General features: G+C 61.5%; 3 protein-coding genes across 10 annotated transcripts; 2 read left to right on the plus strand and 1 right to left on the minus strand.

The window, feature by feature from the left end:
- Window positions 1-15: 15 nt before the first annotated feature.
- Window positions 16-1,095, plus strand: HYPK (huntingtin interacting protein K). The gene is made up of 4 exons (XM_086848691.1): window positions 16-230; window positions 415-470; window positions 693-744; window positions 937-1,095. Exons 1-4 carry the CDS (start codon window positions 45-47, stop codon window positions 1,030-1,032), a joined length of 390 nt encoding a protein of 129 aa, XP_086704817.1. The 5' UTR covers window positions 16-44; the 3' UTR covers window positions 1,033-1,095.
- Window positions 1,096-1,455: 360 nt separating this feature from the next.
- On the minus strand, window positions 1,456-5,831 carry MFAP1 (microfibril associated protein 1). The gene is made up of 9 exons (XM_086848690.1): window positions 5,542-5,831; window positions 5,207-5,426; window positions 4,471-4,603; window positions 4,002-4,189; window positions 3,465-3,573; window positions 3,234-3,394; window positions 2,830-2,989; window positions 2,278-2,367; window positions 1,456-2,156 (listed from the first exon to the last, which is right to left on the minus strand). Exons 1-9 carry the CDS (start codon window positions 5,618-5,620, stop codon window positions 1,974-1,976), a joined length of 1,323 nt encoding a protein of 440 aa, XP_086704816.1. The 5' UTR covers window positions 5,621-5,831; the 3' UTR covers window positions 1,456-1,973.
- On the plus strand, window positions 5,706-24,816 carry FURIN (furin, paired basic amino acid cleaving enzyme). Of its 8 annotated transcripts, XM_086848680.1 has the most exons (17): window positions 5,727-10,193; window positions 10,518-10,577; window positions 13,396-13,771; window positions 16,668-16,766; window positions 17,389-17,484; window positions 18,048-18,176; window positions 18,418-18,494; window positions 18,849-18,937; window positions 19,145-19,317; window positions 20,162-20,374; window positions 20,465-20,565; window positions 20,685-20,788; window positions 20,966-21,083; window positions 21,985-22,164; window positions 22,267-22,391; window positions 22,799-22,915; window positions 22,992-24,816. In XM_086848680.1, the coding sequence occupies exons 3-17, from the start codon at window positions 13,592-13,594 to the stop codon at window positions 23,558-23,560; spliced, it is 2,370 nt and encodes a 789-aa protein (XP_086704806.1). In that variant the 5' UTR covers window positions 5,727-10,193; window positions 10,518-10,577; window positions 13,396-13,591; the 3' UTR covers window positions 23,561-24,816. The 8 variants fall into 8 exon arrangements, with proteins under 8 accessions (XP_086704805.1, XP_086704807.1, XP_086704806.1 ...); XM_086848679.1 differs by lacking the exon at window positions 10,518-10,577 and having other exon boundaries at window positions 5,706-5,904; XM_086848681.1 differs by lacking the exon at window positions 10,518-10,577 and having other exon boundaries at window positions 5,725-6,068.
- Window positions 24,817-25,438: the final 622 nt, after the last annotated feature.

Here is a 25,438-nt window from a genome sequence, read left to right on the forward strand (position 1 = left end):
CGCCGGCGGCGCACGTGACCGGAAGCGGCCGCGGCGGCGGCGGCATGGCGGCGGAGGGCGATGTGGAGCTGGAGCTGGAGACGGAGCCGAACGGCTCCGGCGGCGGCAGCGATGGGGCGGGCGGTCGGGCGGCCGAAAAGCCGCGGAAGCACGATAGCGGCGCGGCGGACCTGGAGCGCGTCACGGACTACGCGGAGGAGAAGGAGATCCAGAGCTCCAACCTGGAGACGGTGCGGCGGCGGGACGGGACCGGGCCGGGGTGGGAGGCCGGGTGCTGCCTGCAGCGGGGCCGAGCCGGGCGCTGACCACCGCGCCTGCACGCCCGTCCCGCTACCGGCGCCGATGCCCGTGCCGCCGGCGTGGCGCTGAGCCGCCCGGTGCCGCGCAGCGGGGTGACCGCGCTCGTTCTGGCAGGCTATGTCGGTGATCGGAGACCGGAGGTCCCGGGAGCAGAAAGCCAAGCAGGAGAGGTAACCGTCCGCGCCCGCTCCGGGGCAGTGCCTGTCTCGGAACTTGTCACCACTCAGGACACGACCCAGGCATCTGCTTCCCTGTCTGACATCCCGGCCCTTCCCCGGCCCCCTCCCGGCCCCGCACGGCTGCGAGCGGCCGCTCCTGCCCGCCTCATGGCCGAGGTGCAGTGGCCAGCGGCGGCTGTTGGTCACCGGAGGTTTGTCCATCTCTTGTCGTAGGGAGAAAGAACTGGCAAAAGTGACCATCAAGAAGGAGGATCTAGAGCTGATTGTGAGTAGGGGCGGGAGCCCAGGCAGGCTGTGACTTGTCCCAAATCTTGGGTGTGAAATTGCACCCACGGAGGAGGCCGGTGCATGCCTGCCCTGAGGCCGGTCGGGTGTCCCTGCGGGTGGGTGTCCCTCACTGCCCCCCGCCCGTGGGGTCCTGCGGATGCTGTACGGGGCTGTGGCTGTTTTTCTGCAGATGACGGAGATGGAAATATCACGGGCTGCAGCAGAGCGCAGCCTGCGCGAGCACATGGGCAACGTGGTGGAGGCTCTTATCACCCTCACCAACTGAGCTGGGATGCCACGGGCTGCCAGGCTTGGGGCTTTTGCCATACCAATAAAGGCACTGGTGGGACTGGGCTGTCTTTGTGGTCTACGCAGTGCTGGGCACATGCCCCTGGCCCTGAGTGCATGGTACCCACAAGTAGGGCCCAGCCATGTAGCATTTTGTTGGCAGTGCCAGCTGGGCACCCCTGTGACTGGAGCAGGACAAAATGCCTAAGGCACTGGTAAATGCTGCTCTGCCCTCTTCTGATTTCTGATCCTAGAGCAGCACAGGCTGGACAGGCCCAGGCACAGGCCTGAGACAGTGGTGACAGCTAATCATTCATGCCCTGCTCAGACTGGTGTCTCCTGTGCTGCCCCAGATCACCATGGCTCACAAGAAGGTGCAGAACAGCATGGCCACGTCTTTGAGAGCAAAGGGACCAGTGTGTAAGAAAATCAAATCTTTAATCAAAGCCTCCCACCCCACATAGGTAGAAAAGCCAAGCAGGACCGCAGTAAGGAGATGCAGTCACTGCTGACCACCCCAAAACAGGGCCCAGACTAACACCAGGGACAGTACAAACAAGGGGTTGTAGACCAGATGGGTGGAAAAGTCCTGTAATTCTTCCAGAAGCAGATGTGCTGGAGCCAGGGGTGGTGCTGCAATGTGGCAGACACTGCTAAAACTCCACGGTGGCCATTGCTGAGACAGGCCAGCAGCCTGGCCAGCACCACAGGCTATGGTGCAGGCTGTCCTCCACGGTGCATGGGCAAGGAACCCATCAGGTCTGCTCAGCACAGGGAGTGGGACACCGCTTCAGGGTAGGCATGCTACAGGCAGGGGAAGGGCTCATCACCACAGGATTCCTGGAACATGTCCCTCCTGGCCCTGCCCAGGCTCTAGCAGCTGGCAGAGCAGCGCCCTCCTGCCAGCATCAGCCACACCAGACCCTCCTGCCCGTGCTCTTAGGTTGTTTTTCGCTTCTTGGCTGAGGGTCTCTCAAAGACATCCCGCACTCCTGCTGCCTTCTGCTTAAAGAACTTGGTGTTCTGTGCACTCTCCTGGCCCCAGGCAGAGTCAAAGGAGGTGGTGTCCTGGTCCACCAAGTGTGTGTACTTCGTCCGCCCTGAGCGCCCAAAGTTCTTGACCTGGGGATCAGAAGAATTTGTGAGCCACTGTTCAGGGGAGATGCAGGACCTGCTGCTCCTCTGTGCTCAGAACTCCCACCCCTTGGCATACGGGCTGGGCACCCTCTGCCAGCACACCCACCTGCATGACTTTGGGCAGGATGGTCTTGTTGAAGTGGTCCTCAAGGGTCGGAGCACTGAAGTCCCTCTTGTACACCTCCTCATCCTCATCCTGCAGGAGGACAAACCCGCTCAGCCTAAAAGGTTCCAGCAAGTCTTGGCAGCAGTGGTGGAAGCTGCCTGAAGGTCATACTTTGGCTCTGCCAGGGCTGCCACAGTACTTGCAGCCCTATTAACTCCTGCTAGAGTGGGGGGATGTGAGCGTTGTTCCCCAAGCTGCTTCTCCAGTGGCCCATGCAGAGCTGACTTGGTTCTGGCTGGGTCTGTCAGCCCAAACAGCAGCACAGGGACAGCTCTAAAGCTTCAGCTCAATTTCAACTGGGAACCCTTAATCTGCCATGCTCTGGTGAGGTCAATCTGGGTCAGTTTCAGCCCCATGCTGCCTCTGAGGGTTGGCTCTTGTCCCAGGGCACCCCCAGCCCCAGGGCACTGTGGGAGAGGGGAGGCTACCCAGAGGGAAAAGGTAGCCCTGCGGTCTCACAGCCGCAGCCATGCCTGGCCTCAGCACACTCACCATGAAGAAGGCGCCGCGGTGGTAGTACTTCTGCAGGAATTTGTATTTGCCCTTTACTGCCTTGTTGGTGATGACTTTGCCATTGGCCCGGAGCTCAGCCCGGCGCTCCTCCTCTGTCAGGTTCCGCATACGCTCGATCTCTGCCTTCTCTTTCTCCATGCTGGGTAGGAGAAAAGCCCCTGAGACCCTGTGTCCCCACAGCATCTCCTGGGAGAGAGGCTGCCACCAGCTACCACCTGAGAGTTTACACATTTACTGCTGGGGAGCAAAGCACCCCAAGGGTGGGCAGGAGGGGCTCTGGGCACTCAGTCCAGCTGGGACCCTGCTGCCAAAGGGCAGTCTAAGGAAAAGGTGATTCAACTACCTGTGGCCTCTCAGCCTCCTGTCTACCAGACCATACTTACGCTTCTCGTTCTTCACGGTCTCGTTTGATACGCTTCAGCTCACGGACTTTCCAGGCCTCGTACTCCTCCTCATCGTTCTCGTCATCTGTATCAAGTGCATCCAGTGCTGCCAGTGAGCGCTTGTTCTCCTCCAGCTCCTTCTTCGCTTCCTCTTCTACAATCTGCAGTGAGGTCCAAGCTAAACTTGCTGCAGTCATTTCCCCCTCCAGCCTCCAGCCCACCCCTCCGCACCTTAAGCGTGTACTTGCGTCTCTCCTCTGCCATCCTCTTTGCCTCCTGCTCCAGCTCCTTCTGCTTCAGGGCTTCTGCTTCTCTCTCCTGAACTGTGATCCGGTCCTTCCTGAAAGCAGGGCCACAACAGCCTTCAGCCCTCCCATGAGCCAGTGCAGCCGCTCAGTCTCTCACTGGCTCTCACACTGCAGCTGCTTTTGCCCTCTCCAAGACAGGTCAAGTCCTGGAGATCTCCCTTTTCTGGGGACTACCAAGTCCCTTTGCCACCGTATGTATGGCCCTTTCCCAAAGGCTCTGGTCAGACTCCACACAGCCTGATCCCACAGCAACGTAACTGATACGGGGCTGTGGATGCAGGGACTGCCCCTTGCTCCCTAGCTGAGCCCTGCCAGGCTGTGACCATCCTGTCCCACCCCAAGGAGGTGTCTGAGGAATGGCTTCCTCAGAGTGAGAAGAGACCCTGGCAGTAAGGTCTCCTTGGGCCTCAGCTTCTGACAACCATGATCCAGGGCCATCCCACGCACTTCCGTCACCTACTTGCGGATAAAGACTGGTTTGAGACGTGGCTCCATTTCATCTTCACTGTCCGTGTACTCCTCATACTCAGACTCTGACTCAGACTCTTCTCCAGACCGACCCTCATCTTCCAATTCCATCACTTCCATCTCCTCAGTTTTCCTCTCCTGTGCTCGCTGACGCATCATCCCGCGCCGACGCTCAATCTCCTAATGGGGACAAGTACAGAGGAGTCAGAGGTCAGCCCTGCTACCACTTCTTTCTCTCCTGTGAAACACACATCATGTCTGGAGTGTTGGCTTTGAGAAGATGTACCTGCCTCTCTGGGTGTGGTGTGGCCTCCCCAAGTGTCCCATGCCAGAGGATGGTGACCCACCAGTTAAGTCATGGCTAGGTGTGACACTTGTCCAGATACATCAGAGAGCCCACATATCCATGCAAAGGGCCCTTCCAGCTTTGCTAGGCCCATTGTCCAGCTCTGCAAACACACCTCATCATCGATCTCTTCCTCTTCCTCTTCACTGGTGTCCTCCCGTTCCAGGCGCCAAGCTTCTCCCCCCTCCACTTCTGAATCGCTTTCTCCAACCACTTCAGGTTCCACGATTTTGCGGTGTCTTGCCAGCCTGCAAGAGATGCCAGTACAGTACTTGGAACATAAGGGGGCTGCAGGAAAAGGACTCCTCACAACTCGCTTCAAGCAAAGCCATGGTAAGGCTGAGACTGCCAAACGTGGCCAGAGCTAATGCGTTCTGTCCCAGGAGACTGCAGTGGCTGGGCACTGGCAGCTCTTCCCTGTCCATGCTTCAAGGAAGAAGTGGAGTTCCCAATGAGAAGACTCCTTGTTAGTGGAAACAAAACCAACAGCAGCTCCACGGGAGGCAAACAGCACTCAGTGCTCCCTACCCATGGTGTATTTCATGAGACACCATCCTTCCTCACTATCCTGAGCCTCAGCACGCAGCACTAATTTCTATTTTCATGCCTGGTTTTGCTACCATCCACCCAAACACACCTGGACATGGGCTGCACCTGCCTGGTTCCTGGTTGGAAAGCAGTCCAAGGCACCATGCAGAGTGGGTATGGGAAGTCACAGACACTCCTGCAGTGCCTGGACAATGTTCCCGGTTCCTGCCCTGTACAGTTTCTCCCTGTAGCATAGCAGAGTCCCAGCTGCCCAGCCCCAGACAGGCAAAGGGGGCTCAGCTGTTGCCTGACCCAGCACTTACCGCTCCTCCACATCCTCGGCAATGCGGTTCTGGAGACGCCGGAGCCGGGGGTCGTTGGCCAGTTCCTCCTCCTGTTCCTCGGGCTCCACCTCCTGCTCCTTCGCCTTCTTGATGAATTGGAACTCCTCGTCCTCCTCCTCCGAGGACTCCATGGGCGCGTAGTCGGGCCGCTTTCCCGACACGTACCGCTTCACCTTCACCTTCTCCATGGACAGCTCGCCTGCGGGCGCCGGGCAGTCACCGGGGGTCACGGCCCCGCGCCCCCGCCGCCCCGGTCCCAGCCCCGGTCCCGCGCCCATCCGGCCACCCCGCTGGGCCCCGGCCCCCCAGCTCACCCTTCTCGTTGCGGACGGGCACGGCGCCCGCCGTGGACTGGATCGGCGGCTGCTTCATGAGGGCACTGGGGACCGACATGGTGGCGGCGGGCGGAGGCCGGGCCGGGCCGAGCGGTGCCGCTGACAACGGCGCCTCGAGCGCTCACCCGGAACCGGAACCTGTCACTTCCGCCGCGACCAGGCCCGTGCCGAGGGCCGGAAGTGACGTTGGGCCGGGAGTCGCTGCCGGGACGGGGACCGGGGTTCCGGCTCTGCTCCCGTGCCTGCGTTCGGCCCGGCTGGGGGGGGCTGGGTGGCACGGGGAGTTTCCGGTCTTTTCGCCGTCCGCCTTCGGCCGGGAGAGGCTCCGTTCCCTCCCGCACGGTGCGGGTCTCCCTCCCAACGGGCATCAGGGCGAGGCACCGGCCGAGCGGCCGTCGGGGACACCGGGCAGCTCCGCGATAGGCCTCTGCCGCTCGGCCTGGGCAGACTCCAGGCGACTCGCCTGGCGCCTCCGGCCGTGGCTGAACGGCGCTGGGGCTCTGCAGGTCCGGCCGTCCCTGCTGCCGCCCACCCTCTGCGGCAGGGAGAGTTCCGTGCGGGGCTGGGTCTGAGCCGGTGCTCAACACCGGGGCCTCAGGGTCACCCGTAACCCGCTGAGCTGGGGGAACGTCCTGCGTCTGGCAAACTCCTGTGCCGGATTCCCCCCGCACAGCCTGAGAAAACCGCTGCTGGCTTTGGTGCGCAGTGGGGCTGGTGGGTCTGCGCTGTCCCCGCTGCCAGCGCGGCTGCTCGGGGCAGAGCGGGCGCCGGGTGACTCCGGCTGCTGCCGAAGCCGTGCAGTTCCTCCCTGCAGCGTAGCAGAGCAGCTCGTCTGCCTTTTCCTCGACAGCCGGAGCCAGCCCTGGCCCAAGTTTTCCTGCTCTACCCGCTGCCAGTCAGCCCCTGCAAGCCCCAGCGCTGTGGCCTGGCTCTCCATCTCCTGTGCCGCAAGGACAAATCGCTCCCGCGGCGTGGCTGCTGCCGTGGGGCAGGAGCTGCGCCGTGCTGCTCCTGGGAGTCCCGTTGGCATGGGTGTGGTGACGGGGCTGTGGGGAAAGGCTGGGGTCGCGGCTACTTCGTAGGAGTTTCTCCGTAAGCAGCCGGGTGCTGCCTGTGTCAGCACATCTCAGCTCCCGAGGGGTGCGATGTTTCGCGGTGTCAGAGCGAGTGGCTGGTGTGGGATGTCCCTAGGCGCGCATCCTGCCGCAGAAGATAATGGTTTCTCTTAAGTTGGGTAAAACTGCGTCACAAGCCGCTACAGCCATGTCTGCCGCCTGCTACCTTCTACCGGCTTCTACGAAGAAAGGAAGAGGTTTTATCTTCCAGGAAATCTGCTTGCTAGCAGGGAAATTTAGGAAGCAGGGGGCAGAGCCATGCTTTAACAGTTCACTGGCAGTAGGAGAGCAGGTGCTCCTGTGCTTGTGTGGCAGAGGCCATGTGGGGTGAGCCCACTTCTGGCAGTCAGGAAAGCCCAATGCACATTTGCTTTTCCAGTTGGTGGGTCAGCACTGGAGCACGATCCCTAAGGGAGTGCAGGGAAGTGTTTTTCTTTTGGTGTCCTTGGTCTGGGCTGGGAGATGTCCCTCTGGCAGAATCTCCTGCATCCAGTCTAGGGGAGAGCAGACCAAATTTTTGGCAGGAGTACTACCCTAGTCTGGTCCCAGAAGTGGCTGCAGAGGCCCAAGGCCACCATGGAGGTTGGCTCTCTCCTGGGGGACTCTCCCTGGTGTACAGAGATGCCAGGGCTGGGCAGATCCAGTTGGGTGACCATGATCTGGCTGGGCTGCAGGCGAGGGTGGTGACCCCAGGCACGGTTGTGCCCTTTTTTAGAAGTCCCTTCTCTAGTTCTGGGGAAGGGTGTCCCTGCAGTGCCCTCCATACAGACCTGTCTCTGCCACAGGCAGAAGTATGGGATCTGTCTAGGGCTCTCCTGCTTCAGTGTGTCCCTACATGAGACAGAGTTTTGCAGGCTCCCTTGATGCCCTGAAGCTGGTGGTTTGCCTGAGCAAGTGAGGCATTGGTGCCTTTATAATCCTACAGCACCTTTATAATCCTACAGCATCTATAGCCTCTGCCAAGAATGAGCAAGAGTGGATCTGTGTGCTTGTTGTTCTGCTTCTGGCCTTTGTGCCCAGGTGACAACCAGAGCACCCACTCTGTGTTTATGTTGTTAATGTTGGTTGTCACACTGTGTTCCCACCTGGTGAGTCCTGTGCCACATGGCAAGGAATAAGCTCCAATAGGGCTTGGAGGAACGTTTGGCCACAGTAGCTAAGGGGAAGCTTGGGCATTGCACACAAAGCAGATGCTGTCCTATTCAGGTGAAGCAAAGCTAAAGACCTGGGCAAACAGGGAAATGCCTTCAAGCCTGGCTCAGTTCTGTGGCTGCAGGTGCTGAAGGCCCTGGCAGAAAGATGCTGTGAAGTCTCTTTGCCCCATGTTCCCTTTCCCCAGCACAGTGGGGCACAAACGCTGACATCTTGGCCCTGCAGCGCTTGGCAGTTGGCAGCTGGGTTGCAGTGGGGTGAGAGGCACTTTGTGGGGCTGAGCCCCCCATACCTGGGGCAGTGTGAGTCCATGGAAGGCTGGCAGCCATGAGTGAGCCTGGAGCATGGGCCAGTCTGCCCCTCAGTGCTGTGCCAGCCACACCTGCTGGTCTTTGGGCTGGGTTTGGGTGTCCATACTTGTGAGCATGCCCTCCCCACTGAAGCCCCTGGACACATAGCATTCCTACTGGTGGGCTGCAGGGGGGCTCCCAGCCTGATGTTTCCTGCCCGGGTGTGCTTGTGTTCCTGTGCATGTCGCTTGTGTGGAATGCCCCAAGTGCCACAGGCACCTTATGGACTTAGGCTGGGCAAGGATATCCCTGCACCTGTACAGCAGGTGATGACAGGGTGCTGTCACAGGATGTGATGGAAGGGCATGTCCCACAGCCCAGAGCAGAGCCAGAGCCAGACTAGGCTGTGGATTGATACCTCGGCAGCATTATGACTGCTGCTGACAAAGCCCAAGGAAGTTACAGAACCCACCTCGAGCAGCTACTCTTTGTATCTGCAAGGACAAGGTCAGGGTGTTTGGGCTGGGCCTGAGTCCCTGCATGTGGCTACAGCGAGATGTTTTGTCTGGGAGCCAGAGATGAACAGAACTGCAGGAACCAGCAGGACCCTGTGGAGCACAGATCCTGCCTGGGCCATGGCGGTCCCAGCTCCCTGGGCACCAAAGGGCCTGCTAGTAGTATTGATTGTGGAGGGGTGGGGATGGACTGGAGAGACTCCAGGGAAAGGGACTGCAACCTTAGCTTCGGGAGAGTGTGAGGATGTGTGCAGGGAGAGGGCTAGAGACAGCACAGCAGAGTATTGTGGGCATTGTGGGCAGAGCAGGCTGCTCTGTGCTGGGTAAACCTTCTGGTATTGATTTGGTCCATCCAGATCTTTCTACCTGCTGTTGCTGCCTGTTACTTGGTTTTCTTTATTGGTTTCTCTGTGTGGGCTCTCTGTCCTTTCCCTGCTGTTGCCCACTTACTGGCTGCTTTCACTTGCAATCCTGCAGGTCCCCCAGGCTGGGGTGCCTGCAGGCAGGGGTGCAGCCCTGTGCTGCTCTGCCTCCCAGGGAGCTTGGGCAGATGGGAAGTTGTGTTCTGCAACCTGAAAGCTAAAAATGAACCTGATTTTTCCATGAAAGTGGGTTTCTATTGATTGTGTGTGCAACCAAGCCACACCACAGTCTGCTCAGTGAAGGGGAGTGTGAGGGACTCTCTCCCACCCTCAGTGGAGCAGTTTGGCTCCCTGTGGCTGCAGTGAGAACCCATGGGGATCCTGTCAGGGCAGACCTCATAGGACGGGACAGTACGGCTGGCTGGCAGAAGTGCTGCCAGTCTGCTGGGCACTGCTGCATGGAGCAGCTGCTCCTGCTGTCTCCTGAACTGCACTGGTGCCTCTGAGCCGTGGTCCCCAAGTCTGAGAGGAGGGTTCATGATCCTGGCAGTTGTGCGGCAGTGGCTGTTTCACCCCCTCGCTGCATCATGGCTGGGGGCAGAGAGGGGTGCCCGGCAGCCCCGTGAGGCAAGTGGGGCACAGCAGCCACTCAGGTCCTTGCTGGTGGCCCCACTCTCTGCTCCTTCTGCAGCTGGGTCCCAGGGGGCTGCTGGGACAGCGGCTCTCCTTGTCCGTGGCGTCGTGCCACCTGCAGCCAGGTGCTTCCCGGCACAGGTGTTTTCTTTGGCACAGCTGAGGGGTCAGTGCGGGTCCCAGGCCAGTGGTTTGCGTAAGAGCCTGGTACTTCCTGCCTGCCTGCCCCGCAGCGCTGTGACAAACCCGAGGTGACAAGGGCCCTTTGTCAGCTCCTCTCCGCATCGCATGTCACAGAGCCAGGTGCAGCAGCTCCTCACCTGCCTAGGCACTGCTGCCAGCGCCCAAAGGAGGCATCCAGAGACAAGGTTCATGGGTGGGGCAGGCAGCCCGCCTCCCATCCTCCCTCCCACCACCGGTCTGGACTCCAGCTCCACACCTGGCCCTGTCCACACATCCTCCATAAAACTCCGTGGGGCACAGCTGGCTCCCTGTGCCCCCGAGGGCCAGCCTGGGCTTGCCGGCCACAGGGACGATTTCTGAGCATGCTGCAGTGACACTGGGGTGAGTGCTGCCTGTCTGGCGGGTGCCTTCTCCCCCTGGTGGGACCGTGGCCCTGAAGGTGGCCCTGGGGCACCGTAGCCCCTGTGGCTGGTGGTCTCTGGTGCAGCACTTGGGGCTGGGTGCCAGGGTCAGCCCAGCCTGAATACCTGTGGCCAGAGTGCTGCCCTGCAGAACTAACCCAGTTTAGCACAGCAACCTGCCCTGTGCTAGATTTTCTGGGCTGTTCTCAGCATCTCGGTTACCAAGGTGACAGTTTCCTGTGTGATTGCTAATGCTTCGTGATCTCGATCATGGTATCTGAGTGATTTCCTTTTCTCTGTAAAGAGCACTAGGACCTGCTCCTGCCCAGTGCTGCCAGACTCGTCACAAGTGTGGAGGATTCAGGTCAGTTTGGGTTCAGGTCACTTTGGGCTCTGCTGCATTTGTTTTGCTAATGACATGGTCCCGTGCCCACAGTGGGTTGTTCTTTACAAATGACTGAAGCTGTGTTTCACTTCTCATTTTTTGTCCTTGGTGGAAGTCCCTCTCTTGAAACGGGGCTGATAGATTTTCCTTGTGTTGTTCCTTACCAGACAGTTTCTCTTGTCAGGCTGCTGCACACCGACCTGGGGTTGCAGCCCCACGATATGGGCCTCACGGGAAGTGCGATTCCTGCAGCCTGGCTGGGGGACTCCCTGCCCCGGGATCTGCCAGGGCTGGAACAGGCTAATGTGGTGGGGCTCATGTTCTGCCAGCCCCATGTCGCAGCATACCGCACCACTTGCTGCACCAGGTGGGAGACGGGGTGCACCCTCTGTGTGCCCTTCACCGCAGGCACCCGTACAGCCCTGGTCAGTGCCGCGGGCCCACGGGGGGGTTCATGGCTCTCACAGCGCAGATCCAGGCTTCCTGCCTGGGCCGGCATAGGTACCCCCGGGTGGCAAGGACAGCCCCATGCTCGGCTGCCGGAAAGGCCGTGCAGAGCCCCGGGCCGTGCCCGGTACTGGCGACGGGGAACGGCCCCGATTCTGGCGGTGCCCCGGGCAGGCGGTGCGGAGGGGCTGCCGGGGGTCCGTGCCGGAGCCGGCGCTGCAGCACGGGCCGGGAGGGGCGGGCGGCGGTGACGGCATCCGGCGGCGCCCGGCAGAGCGGCGGCCGGGCCGGGCCGGGCCGTGCCGGGCCGAGGGAGCCGCGCGGGGCCGGTGGCTCGGCCGTCGGGGCGGGGCCGGGCGGCGCTGACAGCTGCGCGGCGTAAACAAGCGGCCCCGCCGGCCGCCCCGGCCGCCCCTGCTTGGGCCGGGCCCGGCTCCGGGGCGGGCGCTCCGGGCGCCCCGCGGCGTGACGCGGCGCCGCCGACAGACGGGCCCGGCTGCCGACGGGACGGAGCGGAGCGGGCAGGCCGCGCGGTAAGGGCGCGGGACCGGCATCGGCCTGGCATGGCTCGACCCGCCGGTGAGCGCGGTTTGACAGCTGGGGCTGCCCTGCCGGGCGGGACCCGGGCGGCGGCGGGGCCGCAGCCGCTGGACAGCCCCGGGCTAAGGGCGCTGCTGGCGGGGAATGTGCGGGCCCAGCGGTCCCCGGGAGCGAGTGAGGGCCGGGCGGCCGCTCTCGGGGCTGCGGCGGGGGCAGTCGGAGCCGCCGCTGCGGGAGGCCGAGGGGGAGCCAGGCCGCATCTCGCCCTGGCCCCAGCCCGGCCGCCGCCGTCCTGAGCTCCGCCGCTGGAGCCGCCCCGCGGGTGCAGGCCCGGGCCCTCCGCTCAGCGCGGGGCACTGGGTTGGTGTTGTGCGGGGCTGGGTCCTTCCTCGGGTAGCGAGCCCCGGGCGGGTCGCGGTGCGGCGGCCGGGCTGTCCCGGCACGCGGTGCTGGTTCGCTGGCGGCGGGGAGGCGCCGCGGGCTCCGCGCTCCCTCCCGGCGGCCGGGCTGTCCCCACGTGCAGCGGTCACCGCCGGAGCGGGACGGCTGCTGCCGCCGGGACCAGCGAGGTGGGGAAACTGCCCAGCCCGTTGGCACAGGCTCTGGTAAAGCATGGCAGATAGCGTTCCGTTGTGCCGTGCTGTGCTGTGGGCCGTGGGAGTCTGGCACCCGGGGCTCCCGTACAGCCTCCGGCGGGTGCTCGCGGCTCTGGGTGCTTCGACGGGGTGGTCCGGCCCGGGACTGGCCGAGGTGTGGTCGCTTGTGGAAGCCCCGTTGGCCAGAGTCGCTGCACTGTCTGTGCCGTAGCCTACGGCGGGGTCTCCGGCTGCTGCTAGGAGCTCTCGCCTCCCGCAGCACTGCAAGCTGCCAGCTCGCTGTGGCCGCTTCTGGACAGAGGGGGATGTGGCTCCTCTGGGAACTGCCGGCTCTCACCTTTCCAGCTGTCTCTGAAGCATGACCAGATATTCCAGAGTCTCTCTGGAGCTCTGGGTGTGGAGCTCACCCCGGCATCATCATGTCGTGGGCTCCCTTACACTGGATGGGTCACTCCCTTCTCTTTCCTTACAAGCTTCTTGCATTTGCCCTCCCACAAGGTGTGAGCTCTTCCTGGGCATCCCTGGGTTTGTGCTGGAGGTGATGGTGTGCTCCTGGTTTCCACTGAGTTGTGGGGATGAGTCACACCGGTGTCACCATGTTGTGCTCCAGGGGAAGGGCACAGCTGAGCTGCTGCTGGTCACAGGCAGCACAGTGCTTGCCATGGCTGCCAGGTGCTGCCTGGTCAATGGCTGTGGAGATGAGAGCCTGGGGCTGTGCTAGCTGGAGATCAGAAGCTCACCCTGACTTTCCTCCTTCCAGTCTCTCATTTTGCTGGGATTCCTCGCACAGCACCTCGGGACATCTCCTTTGGTCTCCCCTTGGGACTGGAGCCTACCATCCCAGTTGCTCCCACCTCTGTACCCAGATAGTCCCAGCTGGAGCAGGGCTAGTGGCAGCAGGAGGAACAGTGTCCCTTGCCTTGCCTCTTCTCTCCTTTGGTGCCCTCCTCTCCTCCTGGTTGAGTCCCTGTGTTTATAAGCAAACATTGGGTAATAGGCAAGGTAAACAGCATCTCCATGCAGGAGCAGCCACGTGGGCACACCGCCAAGCCAGGCAGCTCCTCGGCTGTCAGTGTGCTGTGGGGGGCAGCAGGTGCTTTGTGCCAAGGCCTTCTTGCCCTATGGCTCACCTATGTCTCGGCATGGTGCATCCTGCCCTCCCTAGGTCTGAGGAAAGGTGCCCTGGGCCTGACCATTCTCCTGTCTCTCTGCAGATTGTGCTTCTGTCCTGGACAGTCTGTTCCTGTGCTTTTGTGGGCTTGGCCCCATGTGGGCTTGGGCTGAGCTGGGACCAGCAGGGCAGAGAGGCCAGTGTGCCTCGGAGTGCTGACGCTGGGAGGCTGCTGCTCCCAGGACTCTCCTGCTCCCGGGACCCTCCTGCTCCCCAGCTCGAGGAACCCCGATACTCTGATGGATCTGAGACCCTGCTCGCTGCTGTTGCTCTGGACTCTGGTGGTTGCCCTCACTCTCCTGGACCAGGAGGTGCTGGCCCAGCGTATTTACACCAACACCTGGGCTGTGCTCGTCCCTGCAGGACCCCAGGAGGCTGACAGGCTGGCCAGGAAGCATGGATTCCTCAACTTAGGCCCGGTAAGTCTCCTGCTTCCCTCTTCTAATGGAACTAGTGTTCTCTGCCATGGTCTGGGCAGGTGCTGAACTTAGTCCCAGAGCTGGCTTGGAGCCTGCTCTTTTTGGCAGCAGGGCCACGTGTTTTTGCCTGTTTGCTGTGGCCTTCCAGCATCTGCTGTCTTGACTGGATAGTGGCAATTAACTGTATGGAGCCAGGGCCTCCCCCTGTCACTGGGACCTTCTGGTGACATGGCGTGGCACACTGCCTACTGCGTGGGGAAGGAGGAAAAGCCCATCCTAGTGTGAAAGAACTGAACTTGAAGTGCAGTGTGATGATGGATGGCAAGGCTTCCAGATTCCACTGTTGCTCCCCACAGCAAGCTGCCCAGTGCAGCTTGGCTGCAGCTCAGCGGGACGGCAGCAGCTGCATATTCTTACCCCTAAACTAAACTGTCCTTGACAGAAGGTGTGTCAGCAGGTCCCCCCAACGGGGGGCCACTGCCGTCAGACAGTGACCAGGCAGCGTGCATGGCTGTGCTGGCAGTGAGCTGTCTCTTTGGGAAGGAAGTTCAGGGTGAAATCCCAGAGGAAATTGCACAACTGGTGGCTGTGGTGTCAGGACCTCGCTGTGAGCAGCTGCTGGGAGCAGTGGCAGTGGGAAGGTAGCTGCTACAGGAGCCAGCATGACCTTGTCCTCCCACCCAAAAGGAGCCCTGTATGGGCACTGGCTACTCAGGGCCCCCTGGGTCAGGGAGCCCCAAGTCCTCTGGGCTTTGTACCATAGGAATGAACTGTGGGGGTTGTGGCTAGGCTCCAGTGAGGGTGTCCACACTGGATGGGCCATGGCATGGCCTTAGGCAGCTTCTGTCAGTGTTCTCAGAGCAGATCTCAGGGGAAAGAACATGTCAGGCCAGTATGCATATTGATGACTGGTTCCAGTGGCCTTGAGGAGGGCTTGAGTAGGACACAGGGGGCAGTGGCAGGTCGTGGGTCAGAGGTGGGGGCGACGTGTGGCAGTGAGGTTGGTGTGTGGGGGTTTGCACTGCTGGGATTGTGCAGAAAAGGGGGCACAGGAATTGCCCCCTGCTGCTGGGATTGGGGTCACTGATGGGGAAGGGCACTGATGATGCCATCCCTCGGCTGTGCTGGCAGGACAGTGCCTTCCCGGGGAGGGGTGGTCCTGTCTCCCACACCACTGGGCTACAGTCAGCATGTTGCTCCACTCCCGGGGCCGTGGTCAGGCATACAGGCAGCCTTCTAGCCCTGGGACTGGCCAGAGTAGTTGCAAGCTGTGGCCAGGAGTTGGGCAGCAGCACTGAACTGGCACCAGAGACACGTGGTGCTGGGGGCTGGCTTTGCCCTTGCTGAGGACAGGGACAGTGGAGATTAGGGTGGAATTGTGTGGGTTGGCCAGCTCCTGGCTGCCACCACGATGTCAGTGCAGACCTAATCCAGTTGGATGACCAGTCAGAGCTGCAGTCTGTGTGCAGGAGCAATCTGGGCTCTGTCACCAAAAGGGGTGAGGGAATGCTGAGGGAGGGCAAGCAGCCTGCAGCTTGTATTCTCACACCAGCCCTGTGCAGAGGTTTTGTACTGTGACACCTCTTCAAGGGCTCTGAACTGACAGGCATCCTGGGCTGTCCTGGGGAAACACAGTGTGCCAGAGGAGCGTGTCCAGGGTTTGGGGTGAAGTGCATACCTGGGAGAGCTGGCTGCTGCCCTGGGCCTGAGCTGGTGCTCAGCTGGGTGCATCTTGCTCGGCCTGGTCTGTCCAAATTGGCAGCATATCTGCAGAGCTCTAATAAGCTGGGGAGGTTTGTTAGCCCCAAACAGACTGTTTTGGGGCAGCCTGAGGTGGAGGAGGGTGAGATGTCCTCATATTCCTACAGCACTTGAAGCCCAGCCCCTCCAGCTCTAGCACAGCCCAGGCAGCTGGATCCTGCCTGTGGCTACTGCCTGAGCTTTGTGACTCACAGGGGACTGGGTGCGTGCTTGGCCCCTTCTCCCCAGTTAGGGCAGGCTGCTGGGCTGGGAGGCCCTGGATGGCTAGGGTGGGGCCACCATGTCCGTCAGCCCCAGGATGTGCGGGAGGGGATACGGAAATGACAGCACTGGAGAGGGTTTGGGGTTTAAAAATAACCATCTGGGCGGCAGCATGGCCTCCTGTCCCCACCAGCTGTGCTGGATTCTCATCCTACCCCAGCTGGACTGTGCTGAAGTCCCGGTCTGGGCTGTCCCCACATGGGAGTGGAGCTGGGGTGAGCACAGCACAGCTGCTTGGCAGTGGGAGTCGGACCCTGCTGGGGTTGGATGCCTGCATGCCCCCTGCTCTGCCGTACTGAAACTGCCTGTGCCCCAGGTAGAGGCTGGGTGTTCCAGTGGGGTACTTGGGGAGAAGCCTGTCCAGAGGTGTAGAGGCTGGTGAAGACCCTGCCCTGGCTGGGTTCACCTGGGGTGTGGGGCCTGGAGCCACTGGGACCTTCTTCCAGGAGGAGCTGGTTGGCATTGTGAAAGAAGCAGTGGGTTTGTCCCCTGAGTCTGGTGTCTCTCACAGGCTGACTCTGAAAGGCCTGTCCCTCTCTGCCACTGCTTGCCTGGGGTCTTCAAGCCAGGGCAGCAGCTTTTTTGGGCAACGTGAGACTTGCTGCCATATGAGGACCTGCAGGAGGGTGAGGTGCACAGCAGCTGCATTTCTGCTACTCCAGGGTCTTCCCAGCTGCCTCGTCACCAGTTGCCATAGCTTCTCACAGGAGGTCCCACTCAGAGTACTGGACATAAGCCTCACCAGCCACTCTGGAGTAGGGGGCCAAGCCTGTGCATGGCAGCCCTGGAGCTCAGGATTGCAGATATGGGGTGTAGAGAGTCAAGGAGACCAGGCTGTCATGTCTGTCCCATGAGCAGCATTTCTCTGTTGCAGATCTTTGGTGACTATTACCACTTCCAGCACCGCGGCGTGGTGAAGCGCTCCCTCTCGCCCCACCAGCCCTGGCACAGCCACTTGGCCAGGGAACCGCAGGTACGAGTGAGGAGGGCCTGACTTTGGTCCTGGGCACTTCACAGGGGCACGTGAGCCAGTGCTGGGCACGAGACAGGGCTGAGCTGCCTGAGCAGAGCTCCTTGGCAGAGGCAGGTGGGAGCACACGTGTGTTTGGCGAGGGCAGGGAGCTGGTGGAGCCAGCGTCATTGGCCTGTGGGTTGTTGGAATCCCAGGGCCCAGGAGAGCCTGAGAACCTCTGTTCCCAGGAGAGTTCTGTGTGCTTGTACACAGGATGAGGTGTGCAGGGCCATAAACAGATCCCAGAGCAGTGGTGTGTGGAGGCTGCTATTTTCCCCATACTCTGGCTTCAGCCCAGGCCCTGGAAGGTGTGTGGTGTGGTGTGGTGTGGCAGCTCTTGGCAGCCTGTGTCTCAGTGTAGCTTGGCTCTCTGACCGTCCTGCTCCACTGGAGTGCAGCTTTTGCAGGGCACGTCCAGGCAGGGGGCCTGCAGGGGCGGACTGGGGGTGGCAGCAGCTCTGACAGGTCCAATACTCTGCCAGGCCAGAGCTGACTGAGCTTCCTGGAGAGAGCTTCTCCAGGCAGGCTGAGGGCTGGGGGCGTGAGGGGTCAGTGGGGGACCCCACACTTTCTCTGTCTTCAGGTGCAGTGGCTGGAGCAGCAGGTGGCAAAGCGCAGGACCAAGCGAGACGTTTTCATGGAGCCCACAGACCCGAAGTTCCCGCAGCAGTGGTACCTGGTGAGTGTTGGATGAGGAAAGGGCATGTGCTCATGATTGCAGCTAAAAGTCTGGGGACACAGACGTGGCAACCTAGGAACTGCTGTCAGGCAGTGGCTGCTAGGCTGGCAGGAGGGAGGAGGAGGAGGGGGAAAGCCTGGGGCAGCTTTCTCCCAGCGCTGTGTTATGGGAACACCCCGGGGAGGAGGCTCTGCTTGCAGAGCTGTGGCTCCTGGCTGGAGTGCTGGGAGGGCTGGGGGGGGCCAGGACTCGACTAGGAGGTACTGCCTTTTGTCTGGCCCAGGAATGGGTCCATGCCTCTGCCTGCTTCCCGGAGTGTGGGCACAAGCCTTATCTCTGCAAAGGGTGCCTTGTCTGTGGGACACAAGCACAGTCTGGGGCTCAGTCTTACTTTCAGAGCAGCCCTTCTCAGCTAGTTGTGCCCAACCCTGTGCCCAGGTCCCTGTGGTTCCTCATTGAAATCCACAGAAGAGCAGGGTGAGAGCTGGGTGGGTTTTGGGCACACACCCATCACAGTGGCTGTGGCTGGGTGCATCTCCTAGTACCAAGGCTTCTCTCTGCAGTACAACACGAACCAGCGGGACCTGAACGTGCGTCAGGCCTGGGAACAGGGATACACGGGCAAGGGCATAGTGGTGTCCATCCTGGATGACGGCATTGAGAAGAACCACCCTGACCTGGAGGCCAACTATGTGAGTTTGGGTGATGGTGCAGGGCGGAGTGCCATGGGAGCTGGTCTGGGCTGCTGTGTCTGTGCATGGCAACCTCAGAGCTGTGAAGTGCAGGGCTAGTACCCACCATGGTGGGACGTGCAGGTGGGATTGGAGCCTCCCACCCTGCTCAGCTCAGCCTCAGGCCATAGAGTGCAGGCATGAGCCAGCAGGGCTCAGTGGCTAAGGTAGGCAGTCTCCAATTGTCCAATTTGTCTTCCAGGACCCAGGGGCAAGTTTTGACGTCAATGACCAGGACCCAGACCCACAGCCCCGCTACACACAGATGAATGACAACAGGTGAGGCAGGAGGGAGGGGTGAAGATACAGAGCTGAAGTGTGGCAGGGACTTAGTGCAGCACCACCCCACACGGGCTGCTGGAAGCTGTGAGGCTGGCGGCATACTTCTGCCCCATGGGGAATGCTTCACCTCCCTTTTTGATGTTAGCAGCATCCTTTTTCTGCCCAGAGCCATTGTGGGCTGTTCAGTGCCCTGGCTCTGGAGCAGGAGGGCAGATGGAGGAGCCTTCATTGGCTACCTGGTCTGAGGGGACAGGAGGCAGCCCGGACTGGGATTGCTGGGGCTGCAGCCAGTACCGACCCCTGTGCTCCTCACGCCCTGTATGAGCATGCTTCGTCCTCTTCTGGTTACAGGCATGGCACGCGCTGTGCTGGGGAAGTGGCTGCCGTGGCAAACAATGGGATCTGTGGTGTTGGCGTGGCATACAATGCCAGGATCGGAGGTGGGTGCTGCCCTGCCCTGCGTGGGGTCCTGTGAGCATTGAGTGGCCTCAGCAGCAGCTGAACCGGGGACCCTGGCGCTGCTGGCTGCAGCAGCCCTGTGGCAGCCCATGGTACAGGTGGCAGCAGGGGTTGGAGGGTTCTCACCAGCGGCACTGTGGCCACTCTGCCCCAGCTGGCTGCCCATGACATTTGCTCTCTGGCCCTAGGTGTGCGCATGCTGGATGGGGAGGTGACTGATGCTGTGGAGGCCCATTCCCTGGGTCTCAACCCCAACCACATCCACATCTACAGTGCCAGCTGGGGCCCTGAGGACGACGGCAAGACTGTGGATGGCCCGGCCCGGCTGGCAGAGGAGGCTTTCTTCCGTGGGGTCAGCCAGGTGAGAAGGAGGGTTTGCTAGGGGAGCACTGGCCTTACTCCTGCTCTCCCTCCAGGTCTCCCTTCCCTTTTCCTGTCCTCATTGTTACCCTGGCCTTCCTGGGATGAGCCATCTTTCAGCCCCATCTCTAGGATCAGGCTCTGTTAGTTTTTCTTGTTCTTCCTGTGTGATGGCTCTGAGTCAGGACTCCTCCCATATGGTGTTATCTCACTGCTGTGAGGGCTCCTGTGTGGGATGCTCTCTCCCTGCTCTCCCAAGCCCTCTCCTGGTTCTTGTCTGGTTTTGTGCCAGCTGCTCTTCCCCACTTCCTCCACCCATCCTCCTCCTCCACTGTCCCTTTGAGCTGGCAGTGTCACCCGCCTGGGGAGATGTCATGTTCTGCCCAGGATTCCCTACAGAGAGATTCACGTGGTGCCATGCTGACTCTGTCACATCCTCTGCGCGGGTAGCTGCCACATTTAGGTGTTGAGGCATGGCCAGGACTGTATTGTGAGCTCCTGCAGCTCTGCCACAATCCCACACAGAGTCAGGCCAGGTGACATCTGAGCAGAAAAAGACTTGGGCTCCTGGAAGCCTCACATTGTCTGGGCCTCCTGCTGCCTGGTGTGTTACCCACTGTTACAGCCCTGGAGCTTCTGCCAAGGTGCTGGGCACCCTCCATAGGCCTAGGTGAGGGCACCCAGGTTGGTGGGCTGTGACTGGAGTGTCATGCTGTCCCCTGTATCCCAGCTGCATCTGCTCTGTCTGTGTGACTCAGGCTGGCACCATACACCTGTCCCCAGCTCCTGGGGTTTCCTGTCTGTGGCAGTGTTGGTGCTTGCCCTCACCCTGCCTCTGTTGCTAGGGCCGAGGCGGGCTGGGCTCCATCTTCGTCTGGGCATCAGGGAATGGGGGCCGTGAGCATGACAGCTGCAACTGTGACGGTTACACCAACAGCATCTACACGCTGTCCATCAGCAGCACCACACAGTACGGCAACGTGCCCTGGTACAGCGAGGCCTGCTCCTCCACCCTTGCCACCACCTACAGCAGTGGCAACCAGAATGAGAAGCAGATTGTGAGTGGGGGCTGCTGCTGTCTGCAGGCCAGGGGCTCAGGGGGTGGGATGTGCCTGCAGCATTTCCTGCCCTGGCACTCCTCCTTGCAGGTGACGACTGACCTCAGACAGAAGTGCACTGAGCTGCACACCGGGACGTCGGCCTCAGCGCCCCTGGCCGCTGGCATCATCGCCCTCGCCCTGGAAGCCAAGTAAGGGTGGGACAGAGGGGGCTGGATGGTCATGGCTGTGCCAGCCCCGTGCAGCAGTGGTGCCTGGACCTGGGGCCAGCAGGAACTAGCACTGATCTGAGCTTCATGTCTCCCTGTAGCAAGAACCTGACCTGGCGGGACATGCAGCACCTGGTGGTGCAGACCTCGAAGCCAGCTCACCTGAATGCCAATGACTGGGTCACCAATGGTGTTGGCCGCAAAGGTACTGGGGAGACCCCAGTCCCATGTGTACCACTAGCCTTGGGGTGCTGAGGCAGAGTGCTCTGGCAGCCCTGTGGGGTGAAGGAGGCAGGAGAGCCCCGTGAGCATGCAGCATGGCCAGGCAAACTTCCCCCCCTGCGTACCCCCGGAGCCGTGCTGACGCCCTCTTTGTCCACAGTCAGCCACTCGTATGGCTACGGCCTGCTGGATGCTGGGGCCATGGTGAGCCTGGCCAAGAACTGGACCACGGTGGGACCTCAGAGGAAGTGTGTCATTGACATCCTTGCAGAGCCCAGGTATGGGCTGATGAGCCCAGGAGGATAACTTGGCATCTGTTCAGCACAGGAGCTTGAGAGCCTCTGGACCCAGAGCAGGGAGTGGGGAGAATCTCAGGGACAGAACTGCTGCTAAGACCCTTGGAGCATCCTCCTGTGAGAGAGCCTGGGGAGAGCTGAGAAAGGCACCTCCAGCCATCCCGCTCTGATGTCACTGAGCCTTCCTGGCTGTAGGGCTGGGCCAGTGAACGTGGGCAGACTGGGGCACTGTGGTTGGGGTGCAGCCAGCACGAGTCATCCTGGACAGAGGGGCTTTTCAGGGGGCAGACAGAAGCTCCTTTGAGTCCTGCTTGGCTGTTGCTGCCACAGTGCAGCATGTGCAGTCTTGTCTGTGGCCGGGGCACTCCCTAGGGGCTCCCGGGTGGGGGGGATCATGTTCCTGTGCATGAAGGGAGCTAGGGCTGGGCCCTGCCCTGAGCCCCCTGGGGAGCCAGCCCTGTGTGGATACAGCAGGCACATGCTGTGCCAGCATCATGGTGGGGAGTGGCTGCATGCCAGCAGCAGGATGCGGACAACACTGCCCATCCTGCCCCTGGCTGTGCCATGCAGGGTGTAGCTGGCCTGCAGTGTGTGGATAAAGGGCCTATTCAGGATTTGCATGGAGTGGTGCCTGGGGAGGCAGCACTGGGTAGAGCAGTTCCCCCTGCCATGCCCAAGAGCTGGGGTGCCCCTTCTCCTGTCTGCACCCGTCTGGGAATGGTACACTGGGGGTGCCACTCTGATCCACTGCGGATTTGATTCCTGCTCTAGCTACCCTGGTGCCCAGTCCCCAGAGCAGCTGCAGAGCCCCACAGCAAGGAATGGGGACTCTGGCACATCCCCCTGATCTGGGACTGGCTTCACACATGCCTGTCCTCGGCAGGGACATTGGGAAGCGTCTCGAAGTACGGCGGAAAGTGGATGCCTGCCTGGGAAAAGCCAACTACATCAGCCGGCTGGAGCATGCGCAGGCCAGGCTGACGTTGTCCTACAACCGGCGGGGGGACCTGGCCATCCACCTGGTCAGCCCCATGGGCACCCGCTCCACCCTCCTGGCTGCCAGGTGGGTGCTGGGCTGTGGGATGCCCCAGGCTGTCCCCTGGCCTAGGCTGGCCCAGTTGGGTTTGGGACGTGCTCGCACTCACATCTTGTCTCTGGTGCGTAGGCCCCACGACTTCTCGGCTGATGGCTTCAATGATTGGGCCTTCATGACAACGCACTCATGGGATGAGGACCCCTCCGGGGAGTGGGTGCTGGAGATTGAGAACACCAGTGATGCCAAGAACTACGGTAGGGGTGTTCTTACCCATCCACTGCCTCCCTCCAAGTCTGGGATGCAAGGTGTGCTCACCCTGCTGCTCCTGAGCTGAGGGGCCAGTAACATCTTGGATGTTTTGGATGATCTGGCTGGGGAGAGGCTGGACTTGGGCATGTGGGATGGTGCTGCAGCCCCTCTGGGGCAGCGGGAGTCCCGGCAAGAGACCCTGTGCCAGCTCACCTGATCCCCTTCCCCTTGGGACTCCTCTGCAGGGGCATGGCCCCACAAGAGGCACTCTCCCAGGTGGTGGGCACGACCCTGCTGTCCCCTGGCAGCCAGGATGGGGGACCAGCGTGAGCCCCCTCTCTATGCCTGTCTTAGGCATGGGTGGTCTCATGGGTGATCTCACCTCTGTGGTCCTCACCCCGCACTGTTGCAGGCACGCTCACCAAGTTCACGCTTGTGCTGTATGGGACGGCCACCGACTCCCCCAGCCTCTCCAACCAGCTGGAGAGCAGTGGCTGCAAGACCCTGACCCCCAGCCAGACCTGTGTGGGTGAGTATGGGGACAGTAGGGAGGGAATGTGGGCATAGGCAGCCCCCAGGCCGTGCTGACCCTGCCTGTCCCACAGTCTGTGAGGAGGGGTACTACCTGCACCAGAAGAGCTGTCTGAAGCGCTGCCCTCCCGGCTTCGCACCCGGTGTCCAGAGCACACACTACAACTTGGAGAACAGCGTGGAGCCCATTGCACCTCACCTCTGCCTGCCCTGCCACCCCTCCTGTGCCACCTGTGCAGGACCTGGCCCCAACCAGTGCCTCACCTGTCCTGCGCACTCCCACTTCAGCAGCCTAGACCTCTCCTGTTCCCACCAGACACAGAGCAGCCGTGCGTCCCCTGCCCTGGCAGATGGGGAGGAACCAGCTGAGGCCCCCCCTCCAGTCAACTTGCCTGTCCTCATTGCCAGCCTCAGCTGCATCCTCATCGTCATCATCTTTGTCACCATCTTCTTGGTGCTGCAAGCACGCTCAGGCTTCAGCCTCCGGGGTGTGAAGGTGTATGCCCTGGACAGTGGGATCATCTCCTACAAGGGGCTCCCCTCTGACATCTGGCAGGAGGAGGGTCCCTCTGAGTCGGACGGTGAAGATTACGAGGCCCACAGCGAGAGGACTGCCTTCATCAGAGACCAAAGTGCCCTTTGATGAGCCCTCCTGCCCCTCCCTCCTCCCTGCCCGGCACCGCAGGGCTGGGGCAGGTGAGGCTGAGGGGCCCTGGACTCTGCCCCTGTCCCCTTCCTGCACTGCAGGAGCCCACGGCTCCCATCCACTGGCACCGTCCCTCAGCCCCAGTCTGGGCGGCCAGGCATGGTCCTGCAGGCACCATCCCCAGCACAGCACCGTCCCAGTCTTGCACCATCTCTCCTGGCCCTGCGTCCATCCCGTGCCCCTTGCATGGGCATTTGATGGCAGTGGGGTCCCTGATGCTTCCTGGCCTGCCTGGCCAGCAGTGTCTCCCATGCTGGGTCTGTGGCTGCTGCTTGGGGTCCTGTGAGTTCTCTAGGGTGGGCAGTGTGTGAAGTCCTTGGGTTGCCATGGTTCAAGGTGGGCTGGCTGGGGCAGGGGTGGCTCTGCCCCCAGGGCTGAGCCCAACCTCTGCCACAGCATCCCCCTGCCCCTCCCACCCTCGGCCCCTGTGGAGCTGCATCCCAGGCTCAGTTCGTTGTGTCCCAGCTCCCTGCCACCTCCCCTGGGCCTGTCTGCTTCCACTTGTGCCCTTCAACAGCAATAACGACCAGGCCTCAGCTGTTGCTGCTGCCCACTGCCTGCCCATCCCACCGCCGCTGCCTGCAGCGGGTAGGGACCCTGGCACCGGGGAGCATCAGGCTGAGCACCGCCTGACCCTGTGCCCATGGCACAGCCCACAGCCTGGGCAGGGACCCCTCACACAGTTCCTGCTTTGGGGGGCTGCCTTGGGCCCCTTGTGTTCTGCCCCTGGGCAGGGCTGTAGGTGCTGCTGGCTGGGACTGTCAGCGCCAGTGCCAGCACTGCCCCAGCTCTGCCTGTGTCCTGCCTGTGCTGGGCAGTGCCCAGCATTCCTGCAGCCCTAGCCCCCTGACGTGCCTTGCCCCCACTTGGTGACAATCTGTTCTGCTCCCTGCTGGAGCCCTTGCCCTTGCTGCCCCTTCCCTGTGGGCTGGGGGCCAGTGCCACGAGCCCCTCTGCCGTCCGCCGCCACACACCGGGGCCATGGTGTAGGCTCCCACCTGCGCCAGCCATGGACGGAGCCACTGACCAGGGGCCACAGGACTATTTTTCTATAACAACATTTTGGTGCACAGTAATTTTTTCTTGTAATTTAATCAGCCGGGAGCTGCCTCCTGAGCCTGTTTTTAATTTAATGGATGTGGATATAACGCTAGAGAGACTGAGTTATTAAATGTTCAGAACTATGCAAACCAGCCCTGCTGCCTGTGCTCTGTATGCCATGGGTGCCCCGGCTGGGGCAGTGGCCTGGCCATGGGGACTGTGGGACCAGATCTGCTCTGCAGGTGCAGGGGGTGGCTGGAGCCCTGCCTGCAGACCTTCCCCCAGGGCCAGGGACTACCTTTACCTTTTCCTGGCTGTGGGCAGTAGCCAGTGCTGGGCAGGAGATGCGGTGGGGAGAGGCAGGGAATGTCCCTCACCTGAGGGGAAGCAGCTGCTAATGGGGACGTGCATCGAGGGCAGCTGATTCAGAAACTGGCTGCGTGAGCCTGCGTGTGTGTGTGAAAAGCCTGGGCACCTCGCACCCCTTTCCCACAGCAGGAGGCTCAGTCCCTTCACCACACCTGGGGCCTGGCTGCAGCCCCTGTGTCCAGCACAGCCCTGCAGCCGGAGCACGATGCCCCTGGTGCAGGAATGGCCAGGCTGGACCTGGGCCCCATTCGTGCTGCGGCCAAGCTGCAGACACAGCCCACCCCAGCCTCAGCTGGCCCCACCACCGGCTCCTGGCCTCCGCTGAAGAGCCTGTTGGGGCTGCGTTCCGTCACAGAGGCAGCTCCTCTCTGCGGGCTCGCTGTGTCTGGGGCCGCAGCGGCTTCC

This window comes from Cyanistes caeruleus, chromosome 13, assembly GCF_971803275.1.
Source record: "Cyanistes caeruleus chromosome 13, bCyaCae1.hap1.1, whole genome shotgun sequence".
Classification (NCBI taxonomy): Eukaryota; Metazoa; Chordata; class Aves; order Passeriformes; family Paridae; genus Cyanistes; species Cyanistes caeruleus.

Excerpts from the sequence above, each read along its gene's own strand:
- MFAP1 (XM_086848690.1), bottom strand. The coding sequence starts at position 5,620 with ATGTCGGTCCCCAGTGCCCTCATGAAGCAGCCGCCGATCCAGTCCACG. Across the intron at positions 4,190-4,470 it reads AGGAAGAGATCGATGATGAG|GAGATTGAGCGTCGGCGCGG; the intron begins GTGTGTTTGCAG and ends TGTCCCCATTAG. Across the intron at positions 3,574-4,001 it reads AAACCAGTCTTTATCCGCAA|GAAGGACCGGATCACAGTTC; the intron begins GTAGGTGACGGA and ends CCCTGCTTTCAG.
- HYPK (XM_086848691.1), top strand. The coding sequence starts at position 45 with ATGGCGGCGGAGGGCGATGTGGAGCTGGAGCTGGAGACGGAGCCGAAC. Across the intron at positions 231-414 it reads AGAGCTCCAACCTGGAGACG|GCTATGTCGGTGATCGGAGA; the intron begins GTGCGGCGGCGG and ends TCGTTCTGGCAG. Across the intron at positions 745-936 it reads AGGAGGATCTAGAGCTGATT|ATGACGGAGATGGAAATATC; the intron begins GTGAGTAGGGGC and ends GTTTTTCTGCAG.
- FURIN (XM_086848679.1), top strand. The coding sequence starts at position 13,592 with ATGGATCTGAGACCCTGCTCGCTGCTGTTGCTCTGGACTCTGGTGGTT. Across the intron at positions 16,767-17,388 it reads ACTTGGCCAGGGAACCGCAG|GTGCAGTGGCTGGAGCAGCA; the intron begins GTACGAGTGAGG and ends CTCTGTCTTCAG. Across the intron at positions 21,084-21,984 it reads GACATCCTTGCAGAGCCCAG|GGACATTGGGAAGCGTCTCG; the intron begins GTATGGGCTGAT and ends TGTCCTCGGCAG.